The sequence below is a fragment of the Atractosteus spatula genome, chromosome 12 (assembly GCF_055471065.1).
Source record: "Atractosteus spatula isolate fAtrSpa1 chromosome 12, fAtrSpa1.hap1, whole genome shotgun sequence".
In the NCBI taxonomy this organism is placed as follows: domain Eukaryota; kingdom Metazoa; phylum Chordata; class Actinopteri; order Semionotiformes; family Lepisosteidae; genus Atractosteus; species Atractosteus spatula.
Genome location: NC_142717.1, coordinates 41519383 through 41533133, shown reverse-complemented (window position 1 = coordinate 41533133; position 13751 = coordinate 41519383). Strand labels below are relative to the sequence as shown.

General features: G+C 37.0%; 1 protein-coding gene across 2 annotated transcripts; it reads right to left on the bottom strand.

Moving 5' to 3' along the window:
• Nucleotides 1-539: 539 nt before the first annotated feature.
• sri (sorcin) lies at nucleotides 540-13047 on the bottom strand. Of its 2 annotated transcripts, XM_088929675.1 has the most exons (8): nucleotides 12862-13047; nucleotides 7616-7708; nucleotides 6618-6687; nucleotides 5933-5976; nucleotides 4779-4926; nucleotides 3175-3288; nucleotides 2464-2522; nucleotides 540-1100 (listed from the first exon to the last, which is right to left on the bottom strand). In XM_088929675.1, exons 1-8 carry the CDS (start codon nucleotides 12907-12909, stop codon nucleotides 1074-1076), a joined length of 603 nt encoding a protein of 200 aa, XP_088785801.1. In that variant the 5' UTR covers nucleotides 12910-13047; the 3' UTR covers nucleotides 540-1073. The 2 variants fall into 2 exon arrangements, with proteins under 2 accessions (XP_088785801.1, XP_088785802.1); XM_088929676.1 differs by lacking the exon at nucleotides 7616-7708 and having other exon boundaries at nucleotides 12862-13015.
• Nucleotides 13048-13751: the final 704 nt, after the last annotated feature.

The window sequence follows — 13751 nt, the reverse complement described above, 5'->3', positions numbered from 1 at the left end:
CAAAAGTTAAATACATTTCATTTATAACACAAGAAGGAAGTCGAGCACAAAGGATTAGCCAGGAACCTGCGCATTTGGTATTTCAATATAAGGCCATTTTATACTAACGTATAATGCATGTTTCCCACACAACTGACATTACTGACGTTGTAACACATATATCCCAAACATTTAAAGAAATAAGCCTTCAGGGGAATGAAAGGATATTGCAAAGAGGAGGAACCTGTAAACAAATGATACATTAAATTTGTATTTTCTTTAATTTTTGCATGACATGATTTGCTGTGGGATAAGACTCTGCCACACATGAAAGCTTAGAAACTGATCACTGAACAGCTGTGATGACTAAGTCTTAAAACAAAATTCGATTTGCACTCCTGGGATAAACCAGTATAATATCCTCTTTAACAACGGTCATAACTAATATACATTTTCACTTAAGGAGCAAACGGAATCCTATAACCCTCCATTTCCAATTAAAATCAGAAGGAACATTAAAGGAAACTAAGCGACGGTATTTTTAGCTTTCCGATTCCAACTTCTTAAATTGCAGTTGCTGCACAGTGAAATTTTATTTTGTTTTTTGATGCATACATTTAACATGTTTGTATACAATCTGAATTTCAGTCATTTTCAGGTTACAGGTTCTTGACATTTTCATCAAAAAGTTGCAATAAAATAAACAAAATTATTTTTAGGTAAGCGATCCATGTTCAAAATACAAAATTTAACAGAAATGAACACTGTGACCATTTGTGCAGAGTAATTTATTGCACATGGAATAAATTATGATTTTATTCACATGGGTTGTAATAAATTTGAACAAGTATTTAACTTCATATAGTTGGCATACAGTGATTTTAAATTAATTGCATTTTTTAATTCAGTTTATTAAATGATGCAGAAATTTAGAGTGAAATTCAGAAGCAGCTATGCAGGTAACAAGAAACTATGGTTGTCAAAGTATAAAAAAAATAAATCTGGCAATAGAAAAAAAATGTGCTAATTAAATGCTTCTTTTCAAACTATAAAAACATGGAATGTAAAGAAAAACGGGATGTCTTCTGGTCTTGTCAGATGGTCATGGTAGACTGGATGAACTGAAAAAGATAAAAAAAATTAAACTGCTTTAATGCATCTTTCTTTTAAATAGTTACATATATAGACATTTCTACTCTACACTTTTAACAGTTAATTAACCTCTGATCCACGGCCTGCTGAACCTCCATTAAAGTACAGGAAAGATAGTTTCTTCCAGATCTTTAAGCAGAGAATGAGAAAGGAGTATGCTGACAAGACTTATCTGCGGCTCACCCATGATGTTGGGAAGCCATTCATGTCACTCTGGCTGAAGACATGGGTTGCAGTCTGGGTAATAAGGCAGTCACGGTTTAGGGTCTGTGAAAACTAAGTCAGTTTTGTTCTAGAGGGTGTTCTACATGGCTGCACAAGCTGTCAGTATAAAACCAGGTACTCCAGCCCTCCAAGCTCGAACACAGAAACAAGGTATCACCAACCCTTCATTGTAAAAGGGTTTCTATATACACCTGTCAAGATAAGATTAAACACCCTTACATATTTGTCAGAATCCCCCCCAAAAGATTTAATATGATTTAATCAGTATAAAAATGTTCAGTCTTCGGGGCATTTTTGAAAGATTTGTAAATGTTATTTTTGAGGCTCTGGAGACTTCTTCCTGAAGGGAGGAGATCATTCGCTGCCAAAGATGTGGAATAAACTTAACACTCCAGATTCCCTAACAGTTTTTCCATCTGGAATGAAAGGGGTGCATATTTGTTTTGATGCTGCAAAACAATGCTATTTTTAAAGTGGAGTAAAATTCTTTGTATAATCTTGCATTCACAATCTCTGAAAAATATTTCAGCCATTAGTGATTTTTCTGACTTGTAAAGATTTTTCCATTCTTTCCTACTTTTAATATACCAATTTCTATAAATCTGGAATTTCCAAGTACTTAGTCAACTGAGCAGCAACCCACATACATGCAAAGGAGAGATTACAATTTTTTTTGTCGGTCTATCTAAATTGCAAGCCCACAGTGTCAGCGACAGAGCAATAGCATCAGTACAACTGTAACCTTACAGTGCCTGGCCGGTCATAGCAGCTCACTTCCAGTTAGGTATTATACAGTATTTATTAAGAGTTACAGAGGGAAGTAAAGAATTTCTCTTTGTTCACAATGAAAGGACTAATGTCTTATCCCTATATCTTTTAATTTATCCTTTCATTTTAAGTGGACGTCCACTTTCACATTTCCTACAACTTTTAGGTGGAATTTACTTAAAATGAAAGGACAAATTAAAAGATAAAGGGATAAAGATTACTTTAATAGGCTAAGGCACATGCATCTGAATATGTCAGTATGTGCACAGAGAATGTTGCTGATGCCTTGGTGCCACTGTGTATTTGCTGACATGCAGGAGAAGCAGGTTTAATACTTACGTCATCATATGAAAAACTGGCCACACCCTGTTGACTTTGATCCCTTCTTCTAAACACATCTGTACGGAAAGACAGAAGATGTATATTAATTAAATTGTTTCTTGAATTCATTATCAGCATTTTTCTAGAGTACAATACTTTCCCCCAGTGAACATTATCCATACCCAAGAACTAAAGATGACCATGTGGTCAAAAATCTAAGTATACTCCCAAAAGTGTGAGTGAATGAATCAGCAACAAGAAATCAAATCATATTCTAATCAAATCAGATAAATTAAAAGGAACAAGAACAACAAAATCAAATGATTCAATCTAAATATTGTATCTGAACCAAATTCTGCTAAAAGACTGTTTCCCCATCTTCAGCATGTGATAAATCCTTACCTGCTACAAAGCTTTAAGATGGCATTCTAAAAGGTACCAATTTTGTATAAGCATACTTGTAATCTAACACAGCATAAATTTACAACAGATTGAAATGTGAATATCAGTTCATTAATTTCACTATTCTGCTTTAAACATGAATTTTGACTGACAAGCCGCTCAGAGAAACTTTATATCTGCCAATACCTTCAGTACTTTAGATAGTTAAGGTATTTTTTTTTTTAGTTCTCAATACATGTAATAGATGGGTTTGTTTTGAGAGCCACAAAAGACATTATAGATTAGTAAAGACTTCAGACTTGCAAAGACAAAAACTAACATACATACCAGTCAGAGCTCTAATTTTTACGCAGCAAGCCACATAATCATCAAAAGTAATCTTCCCCTGGGTACTGCAACGTTTTACAATTGCAGTCATAGCCTGAGGACTTAGTCTATAACCTGCAGAGATGTAAAATAGACAATTTCAGACATTAAACATCAGATGTATCAAGAGTACCATTTTCAAGCAGATACTGGGAAAAGCTACAGTTCTTGTGCATTTGTGTTTTCAACACAAATAAAAATTAAAGCTGAACAGTTAAATTTTGAAATGCATATAAATAAAAGTAACTTTTTATTTGTTGAAAATTTGGCTAACTTTATTCCATCCTTCTAAACAAGTATGTAAGGTATCAGAACAGAAATTATATTACATTTCTGGAAATTGAAAAGCTTTTTCCACAGGCAAGGAAAATAATGCAAAGTGCCATCTAAAATGTCTCAATCTTTTTTTTTTTTAATACATCTATGGCGACGTGGAAATAAAAGGCACAGAACTGTAAAGCTGAATAACAACCTTCATTAATGGGATATCACTAAATTGATGTCGGATTTTAAAAGGGACTTTTCCCAAATTTGGGGCCAATACTACTTCTCATCTTTATTAATTCGCTTGTGTTTTTGTCTGTCACTGAAGAATTACAGAGCTGCAGCTGTTTGGCATCAGTCTGCAGGCAAAACTGTCATGCTACCCACAATCTCTGTGAAATCTACTTCAACAACTCAAAACAAATGTGAAAAATTAGCACACTTGGAGAAATAAGCATGGGTTCCTTAATACTAACATTCCCACTATTTAATATTTGAATAATTACTGAACACACATGCTTTTCAAGAGATCAAGATTCATTTTGAGCAAGTGTCACTAAAGTGGGATTCCAGTGCCAAGTGATCACTAATAAACCATATTCTCTACTATTATGTTTGTTTTTATAATCATTTCTGTATTTGCATTATTTTTAGGATTTATATTTATTATTGTAATGTTAGGATACAAAGATAATGTCTTAATTGCTTCAAGGTGACAGGTAAGTGTTTCGTATTCAGGCATGTTGGTACAGGACATTATCAAAAAAAACTTTTATGAGCCGACAGAACCTGGCGATTTGTAGGTTGAAAAGAATTCTATCTTCACCATAGAAATTCAATATGGACCCCTACATACCACTCGTGTTGCACAACATGCCAGTGCCATGGTCCTGCAGAATCTTCTACGGCCACATGCATACCATCGGAGTGTAATTATCAAGGTAGCATCTTACAGCAGTGTGCATCAAGTTGTTTTTTTTTTAATCAGAAAATGTACCTTTTAATTCAACCCTAACATGCATGTTTCTTAGAACAGGCCCTCTCTCAATCTTTTCCAAAGCCATTCACTACTATCAAATCTGTGAATGGAAGGCGTTTGGTTGTTTTTGTCCGTGTAATCACTATAAAATATGCAACTCTTAACTAGCAGAATATTCCTGTTGGAGCCCAACATGTCCAGCAGAATGACTTTTGTCAGGATAAGTAGAAAAAGCACAAAATTACTCCCTTGATATGGAAATGTATTTCTAAGAATATATTAGCACTGGAATAAATTTTGTGACTAAGCAGACGATACCTACCCATGGAAGCAACCGCTTGCTGCATTTCTGTGTGGTCTATAGTCCCACTCCGATCTCTGTCCATGCTCATGAAGTGCTGTTTCCAGGCATGCAGTATGCTCCACAGCTCCTTGAATTCATTGAAGCCCATCGTACATGACATGTCTCTCTATACTAAAATTAAGGATAAATCCAACAATGACCTGTGTTCAGTAAACTCAGCTAAATCTTATATCACTAAATACGATCACAATGGACTTTCCCTTAAAACAATTTTATGAAAGCTTCCCTCAACTCATTTTTAAGATCCATAAGGTAATACTGTACTTAAGGTTCTCCTACACACTTAATGAATGTAATGTAAATGAATAATGTAAAATTCAAAACACAAGCCAAAGTATTTTTTGGTAAACATAAGACATGAAAACGGCAACAGAAAAATAAATATTACTTTTCACTTATGATTCAAATCAATGGCTTGAACATGGGATTCAGCACTTCCACGCTTGTACCTTAATTACAGCAAAAGGAAATACAGCAAATCAGTCTTTTAATACTCGGCAATTGTATTCACAACATATCAACATTAGACATTTAAAATCAAATAGAAACATCTCCCAAAGATGTTTGTAGAGATGATTCTCAAGTTATAATTAAACAATTATAGTATGATTAATAAGAACTAACGGTAATGGCCATTATGGCAGGTACCACTTACAGTGGATATAAATAATCTACACACCCTTATTGAAATTGCAGGTTTTTGTGATGTAAAGCCAGAAATCAAGAGAAATCATGTCAGACATTTTTCCATCTTTAATGTGACCTTGCAACCAACAAAATTCAAGAGGAAAACAAATAATTAGGAAAAATAATTTAATCATATTTAATATGGACTATGGGATATTATTATAGTACATTTAATACTATTAAATATGGACTTGCTTTTACATCATAAGGGTAGGCTAGAATGGTAAAATAATGCCTCTAAGCATATCAAAAGGCTTTGACTATTGAAAATGGAAAATGAACTGTTAGATTCATTGTACTTACTATGCAAGACTCCTAAAAATCTTTTATTTCTATCAATTTTTTTTCACATCCACGTTTGCCCCCTTTTAAGAAACTCTTACTCTACACACGCCTGTATGTTTACTTGCGCAGAAAAAGGATACATCCAACATGCTGATCATTAGCCTACAAGTCTCCAGGTTGAATGCTGCAAAAAAAAAATGAAAAATGAGGTTAAAAATGTGAACTCACTAACAGGTAATACTGACCATACTCTATTAATATCAATATTTATAATGTCATCCTTTCTAATTTACAATGCAAAGTGGATTATTTTTGCATCATACAAATCTACGAACCTCTGAATGTTTTAATTTTCAATTCAGCGCACTTATATTCTACATTATATACAAGGGTGACAGATATAAAAATCTCCCTCAAATAATAAACAAAGGAAAAACAATAGCCTTCTCCCCTTTCTCGCACTAAGCAATATGTCAGTCTGTGTCGCCTGCTGGAACACATTTTCCCTCTCAGGGAGATCTAGATCAGGAGAGTTACTTATTTTGGCATATTCTTTTTACCGTTATTCATACCAAGTAATCAATTTGCTATTGAAACTGGTCCAAACAGACCAGAAATGTCCTTTATTTATTGCAATACACTAGGATACATATCATATTTCCATACATAGTATTTTGTCACTTTTTTAGATGATATTGGTGTTGCAAGACTATGTACTAAGTGCTGCATTTCACCCACTGTGGATTTCTATGAGAAACAATTCACTGAAGGTGAATAGGATTCCACCTAACAGAAACTGAGATGTAAAAAGGGTTAGAAACTTACGTTTGTAGCCACCAGAAAAGTTTGCCTGAGTGAGGCATCTTTGGAGCTCTTCAGCATCTATTTGGCCATCCTAAAAATCAAAACATGAAAATAACATTTGAACTCACTATTCTTGTAAATGGCTGACCCTGCACTCTGACCGCAGGCTTCTCTCTCCCCGTCTGTGTGTCTCATGGAGAGCAAGTTGAGGTATGTGAAAAGACAAATTCCTAATACAAGAAATTGTATAGGGCTAATAAAGTGATCTCTCTATTGGGTTAATCTCCCTAGCTGAAAGAACGACAACTTGACCATAAGAATGACCCCCCCCCCCCCACACACACACTTTTCTTATGCGGAATGAGCCAGGGAACTGCTACAGTGGCAAAGATGAGTTGGAAGGAACAATGTGAAACAAAACAGGCAAGTAAGTGATCAAGAAACATGACATTTATACTAAATAGGCTAAAGTGGTCGGGATGAGGGTTTGAGTTATACTGCAAAACTGTTGTCAACACAATGTTGAAGATTTTCTCAAAAATATGCACCTCATATATACTGATAGATATAATTAAGAACACCTGGATTGTGTTAAGAAACATTCTGCAGTATTCTGTATTATTATTATAGACCTGGATCAAATTGCATGTTTGACCTACCTTTTAATTGAAAATTGCAAACCTGGTTACTCTTGGATTTCTTGTTTCTGACCAATAAATGAAAAACCACTGAATGTCGATGAAGCTGCAATAGGTGGTTGTGTAAAATGTCTGTCCCCCCCCCCCCCCCCATCTTTGATGCGAATTTTAAAAAGAAAGAATATTCAAAATTGAACTCATTTATAATCAAGCAAAATAATAAATTTACAAGTTAAACTTTTACATTTCTGAATTCTAAAAATATATGACTGGAATGGATCTGATGGGTAAAAAAAAAAAAGGACAGTCAAATCGCAAAGGAAGTCCAGTAGCTGTCTGACTCATGTGGGCTGTAAAGGGAAGACTGTGAAATGCTCTTACCTGGCCTGCCACACCAGAGAAATAACCAAAAAGAGGGTCCTGTGCCTGACCAGGGAATCCTCCATAGCCAGGGGCACCAGGGGCACCACCATACTGGGGAGACACAGAAGGAGAGGCACTCCATCATCACTGCAGCGGACAGTACGTACTCTCTACAACACGGACGTCCTTCCCATTGAACCTGTAAGCACTTTCATTATATTAAACTGCAGAAGCATAGATGGCTCAAAACAGAAACCTGTTTTCTATTTCAGCCAAGGGACCTTACCCTCTTTTTCTCCTGAGTTACTTTAAGAAAAAAAAAGCCATCTTGAAAGGAGACCATAAAAAACATTCTGAATTCCCTCAAGAGGCAATGTTGTTTAAGAAAATGTCATATAAGATAAGAGTTAAGATCACTTTATTAGCCATATACAATTTCTTGCATGAGGAATGTCTTTTTGCATACCCCAGCTTCCATGAGACACACAGACAGGGAGAGAAGCTTGGGGTCAGAGCGCAGGGTCTGCCATTGTACGGTGCCCCTGGAGCAGTTGGGGTTAAGGGCCTTGCTCAGGGGCCCAACGGAGTAGGATTCCTTTGCTGACCGCAGGTTACAAACCGGCAACCTTCCAGCCACAGGCGCAGATCCTTAGCCACAGAGCCACCTCTCCGCTCGTTGTGTACATTTCATGAGTTAGTGACAAAATATTTTGAGAAAGCTTTTTTTAAATATCTTCTAGTTTACATTACTCTTGCATTGTAAGAGATGTATGACTCATCAAATACTGCGGGTATTTAAAAGTAAAACACTGATCAAAAAGCACCACACTCAAGTAGAATGCTCTGATGTTAATCAGTGAGTGTACCACTGTATCCTGTATGCAGTGTTAGAATTTCTGAATTATGAGGGACAGAATAAGTCACATTATTTTATTTTTTACGGTGTTTCAGTGTGTGTGTTATACATTTTAGAGGTTCAAGCGGGCAGCTGCTTTTGTTTTCAAGTAGGCTAACTCCAAAATAAAAACAGGAAAAAAAATGTTTCAACTGCTGAATCTTCTTTAGGAGTCATCTAAGGAAAGAACGTCGACATCTTCAGATCACACCTAAAGAACACTCAAGTGCATTTTCCTGCTTTCCACTTGCCAATGTGGAATTAACTGCATAGTTTGTCTCATAGGTGCATATTTGCATTGCTGGTGTCCTGAAATCCCCGTTATAGTCACAGAACCACCTTTTGCTTAGCAGAAAATGGTGGATGTTAGGCCAACAATACATTAGTTATTTTTTGTCAAACCAAAGGCAGTTTGTCCTACATTAAATATCCATTAAATCACCCAAGGGAAGACTACAGAATGACATCTCCTCCCCCGTCATTAAAATCAAAATGCACTTTCACCTCACAGCAGCTAAACACTGAAGATAAATTTAAGGGTTACATTTTTTTGCTACGAAACCACCAGTAAACATCACTGAGAAAATCAAGGCCTACATGTTTCAGACAGAACCTGATCCATCACACAAATATGTCCAAGTGAGCATTTCCATGTTGAGGACCTGATGCAAAACTGAAAGATAACTGCTGGATTTTTAATAGGCAGTTTCTATAAATCCAGATGTTATATTAAACCTTAACTCAGTTAGCCACATAAGAGATTTGAAGCATTAAGCAAAAGTGGTAGGAACTGCATGTACTCAATTCAGGCCCACGCAGGGCAGAACATGTTTATGCTGTAGCTAGAGACAACACCCACTCCTTTGTTCTGGAAATGACGTACTGTTTCTCTGGGAGAGGGAGGGAATGAAAGGAAAAACAGAGCTATCATAGAGACAGCAGTGCTTAATGCACAGTGCTTTTTCCATATTTATTTTACAAAAACATACTGATTTTAGCCAAACACTCATCGCCCTCTTGGTGTAGATATTTATCTTTATTAAAAGGTAAAAAAACAAGAGCAGACAATTCAGCCCATCTGGCCCAAAATTATGAATCATATTTGTACAAAAGACTGTAATTGTGAATGTTGTAAGCTACATAAATGTCTAACCTGTAGAAAATAATACTGTCTCAAATGTCTATGTCAAATGGTATAAATAAATATGCAGCTATACACATTTTAAATGACCCTGGGATTAGTTATCACTAGTCTCTAATGCTTAGTGCTTATGGAACTGATGAATAAACAATACTGATGAATGGCATTTAACTCAGCAGCTAAGCTGTGAAGTGAAAATTGGATCAATATATACTGGAATTAAAAGTGTTTTTAACAGGAAAAAAGAACTGACCAAAGCTAAGTTTAAAGGACAAAACAATGGCAGAAAAACCTTCATATCATAATACTATAAATAACACAATAAAAATTCAATGAAGATTGAGAAATCGGTTACATTCAGTTTCAACTGTTACCAACTTTTCCTTCCCTTTTCTATGCTGTTTCTGTTTAATATGTCTGTCCTACCTACAAGTTCTTCAAACACTAAAACTACAGGTATCCTTTTGATCTTGGCAAGTTTAAACAATTTTATTTGAGTTGCTATCAGGTGTACATTTACTTAGACTGCGTACTTCATAAAGAAAAAAAACATAACTGCACTAGGCCTATTTTCAATACACGAACAAATATACAGTACTGTTAGACTTTGAAAACATCACAGTAAGATTCCTTTCTGTTTGAGAGCTACAGGATCTTGCCCAAGTGTTGCATAATGCAGAAAAAATGTTTTATCATTATGTAACCTACCCTCTATCTGAGCAAATTTCCTCAAATTACAAGCATACTACATCTTACAGCTCAAATATTGTGAATCCTCAGATGGATAAAAAAAAATCTCCACAATCCATTTTCCCCCCTATGGAAAGATACTAACATTTTAACAAATGCAAATCAATTCAAAGCAAATTTCACTCTGTTATTTTTACAGACAGACGGTCAGTAGTGTAGCTGACTCCAAACACACAGTGACACTCCTGACACACAAGCCAATCCAACCATCTGCATCCATGATTGAGAGGATCACACTGGACTGAGACGTGTGGGGAGAGCAATCATGATTCAGTTCCAACCACCCAGCTCCCCAACTAAACTGCGTCACTCCTGGTAGAAATCTTTCAGTCTCCTCACTCATCACCGTCACAGAGTTGTTCAGTAAAATGTCTTTTTGTGTCCTGAGCGGTTTGAATCATAGACAAGAAATACCTACTTAGGATACATCCCCAGTGGGGGATAATTGAGGATTACTGTGGGAACAACAAAAAGGTGGGAAGAAGGCTGCTCTATCAGGGAGATTCAAAGCAAAAAAAAAAAGAGGCTTAAGCTAAGAGCTCAGCTAAACAATATTCTCGCAACCCGAGTACCCAAATGAATTTAGGGTGTCTAAGTGCTTGTGTAAAAGATGCTCATCCAACAAACTGGTTTAAGACTTATTTTACAGCATTATTTAAGGCACCGAAAAATGTGATTTTTATATTTGGAGGATGTTTTTATTTTAAAGAGTTTATGCTGCTTTCGTTTCATAAACAGGATTTCAGTCGCTACGTGTTACGTCTCTAAATGGTGGGAAATAAATTGTTTAAGCACCTAGGTGGTTCTGTACACGGTAGAGTGAGTTAATTCAGAGCAAATCCACATTAAAAGATCACCAAGCGATGTGGCAAATGCCTTTGCTTCTCACAAATATCCAGAAACCAGGAGCCGGCAGGTACCCTGTGGCGATACTGGAGATGGCGAGAACTGTCACCAGGTTGGGAAATGTCTTTGGGGTTTGGGATTATTGTGCAGGTATTGACTATCCATCTGGCATCATTTTATCTTTGTGCTCTGTAATTTGTCCCTGTTAATTTTTTTCATTGATGTAGGAGTTAAGCAGGATTAGCAAGACAACGCCTTTTCTTTACCATGTTTTAGATAACTGAGTTGATGTTAAGATGTACTGTGTAACAGTCTTAATGATCAGGTTATAGAAAGCGTAAGCTCCTTTTTAGCTGTTATGTGCTTCTCAATGGCACAATACCTCCATCCATTTTCAAACCGCTTCTTCCAAGTCAGGGTGATGGGCGAGCCAGAGCGCATCCCAGCAAGCAATGGGTGCAAGGATACACCCCGGACAGGACACCAGTCCATCGCAGGACAGACACAGGCATGCCACAATACAATTCTAGCTCTACTGGTACTGCACACATGCTGCCAGTCAAAGGCTTTGAGCGTGTACTTTAAATTCAGGAAACCCACACAAGTAACTTCAACTACTATGACTCCGAGAGGATAGCAACACTGGACTCTTACCAGTAAGGATAAAAAACACACAGGACTTAAAACCTGAACTTCAAGAAACCGTTGTGACCAGTGCCGGATTTTCCATTAGGCACTGTGGGCATAGTGCCTGGGGCCTACGACATTTTTGGGGCCTACGAAGGAAAAACGAGCTGAAACACCACGCTTGCGATCGACTGTAGGGGCTCCAAATCAATAATCATAAGCTATCTAGCGGCTGTTCTAGACACTAGAAGTATCGAAGCGATGGTCGCTCGACTCGCTCCATCAATCACGGGGTTTGGCATTGGAATAGTTAAAAGTGCATCATGCCCATCGATGTAATTTCACATGGCGTTTACCCCTCGTTTTGCACATTTCGGAGTGGAAGTGCCTAGGGCCTACGAACACCAAAAATCCGGCCCTGGTTGTGCCATGGGCCATCTTTCATCTATATTTACTGCCCTGTAGCAAGCAGTTTTTAGATAGTACTACATGACACAAAGGAGCCGATAACGACATTTTGGGAGGGATGTAACTGCAATCTTTCCTGACGTCATTCACTATAGAAAAACAGAAATACTGCGCTGTACTGGAAGTCTTTCCTGCTCCACCTGGCGTGCTGCCCTTGGTTCGCACTGTAGTCGACATGGGGGTCTCGGCCTTTTCTTCTTACTGTCAGGAGGCGAAATTTACAACGACGAAGCCCTCAAAACACCTTTTTTAAAATACATTCAGTTTTGGGTGTTGTTACTCCTGGTACGATGTAAATTAGGGAATTTCTGTCCTGACCTTTCTTCTTACAGACTACTAACACAAGATCGGCCAGCTTCAGCTTCAAAGAAACATAATCCGCCAAGCGCTGAATTTCACGTTGTTAGTAAAGCTTCTTCCGCGATAAAGAATGCAAAAAAAGAGAAAGTACGAAACTCTGATAATTTTCTTTTCAGACGAATTCTTGCTACATCACATCATTACATGTTCAAATAGTGTTATGTGCGTGCAACTTACCCCTCCACCATATCCGCCAGGTGCTCCCGGATAACCTGCGTAAGACATTTTTGTACAGTACAATAACTAACGAGAAAATAAACGTTGTTAGAGACAAGCAGCTGCTAATTGCTCATTCCCACTGCTAGAGGCAGGTGTGGCATCAGTGCGAGTAGGACTGTTCTACTGACCGTACGCATCGGGGGTGAAGACAAACATCGTATTTGGTAGCGTTACTGAAAGAGTGCTGTCTGAAGTTTTAGAAAGATGCATCTTAAAACACTGTGAATTAAGTGAAATGCACTGTGTATTATGTTTGTTTGTTTGGTTTCATTTTATTAGTAAAGGAGTTAATACAATGGTACAACCCAGTATCACTTCCTGTTATGAAAACACGATTATTCCGGAATTTAAGTTGGGGGGAGGATACTAATGACGAAGAAATTAAGTTTGAATTACGATACTTGGGGCGATACAAAAAAGGAACTTTTGTAGCAGGGGTTTTGAATGGATTGAATTATCTGTTGCAGAAATAATGACACTTATCTTATTTTCAATGTGTAATATACTCCCTCGTGTCTCCTTCCGGGTGATGATTTAAATAAAGAAATCCTCTTTAAAGAAAATAATCAACCGTGCCACTGGAAATCTTGGGCTGAGTTTTTTCCTTGTTTGTTAATGTATTTAGACTGATTCGTAAATTGCATTTTGTCAAATGAAAATAAATTCTCAATTTTAAAATGTCGACAGCAGGGCTCCTCTAGAAATGTGAAACCACGCCTTTCTCGTCCCGAGTCCTAACCAAAAGGCCAGGCGTAAAATGGTATTTATTACAGTATATGTTGTACTTTGTACATTCCAGATAATTAAAACATTCTCTGCTGGGGCAGGGATTTAAAGAATTTTATGTT

What these genes read in the sequence shown, in the direction of transcription:
- sri (XM_088929675.1), bottom strand. Translation starts at nt 12,909, where the DNA reads ATGTCTTACGCAGGTTATCCGGGAGCACCTGGCGGATATGGTGGAGGG. An exon ending in TCTCTGGTGTGGCAGGCCAG is followed by an intron (nt 6,688 to 7,615) that starts GTAAGAGCATTT and finishes TTTGATTTTTAG; the next exon opens with GATGGCCAAATAGATGCTGA. An exon ending in TAATGATCAGCATGTTGGAT is followed by an intron (nt 4,927 to 5,932) that starts GTATCCTTTTTC and finishes ATTTTAGTATAG; the next exon opens with AGAGACATGTCATGTACGAT.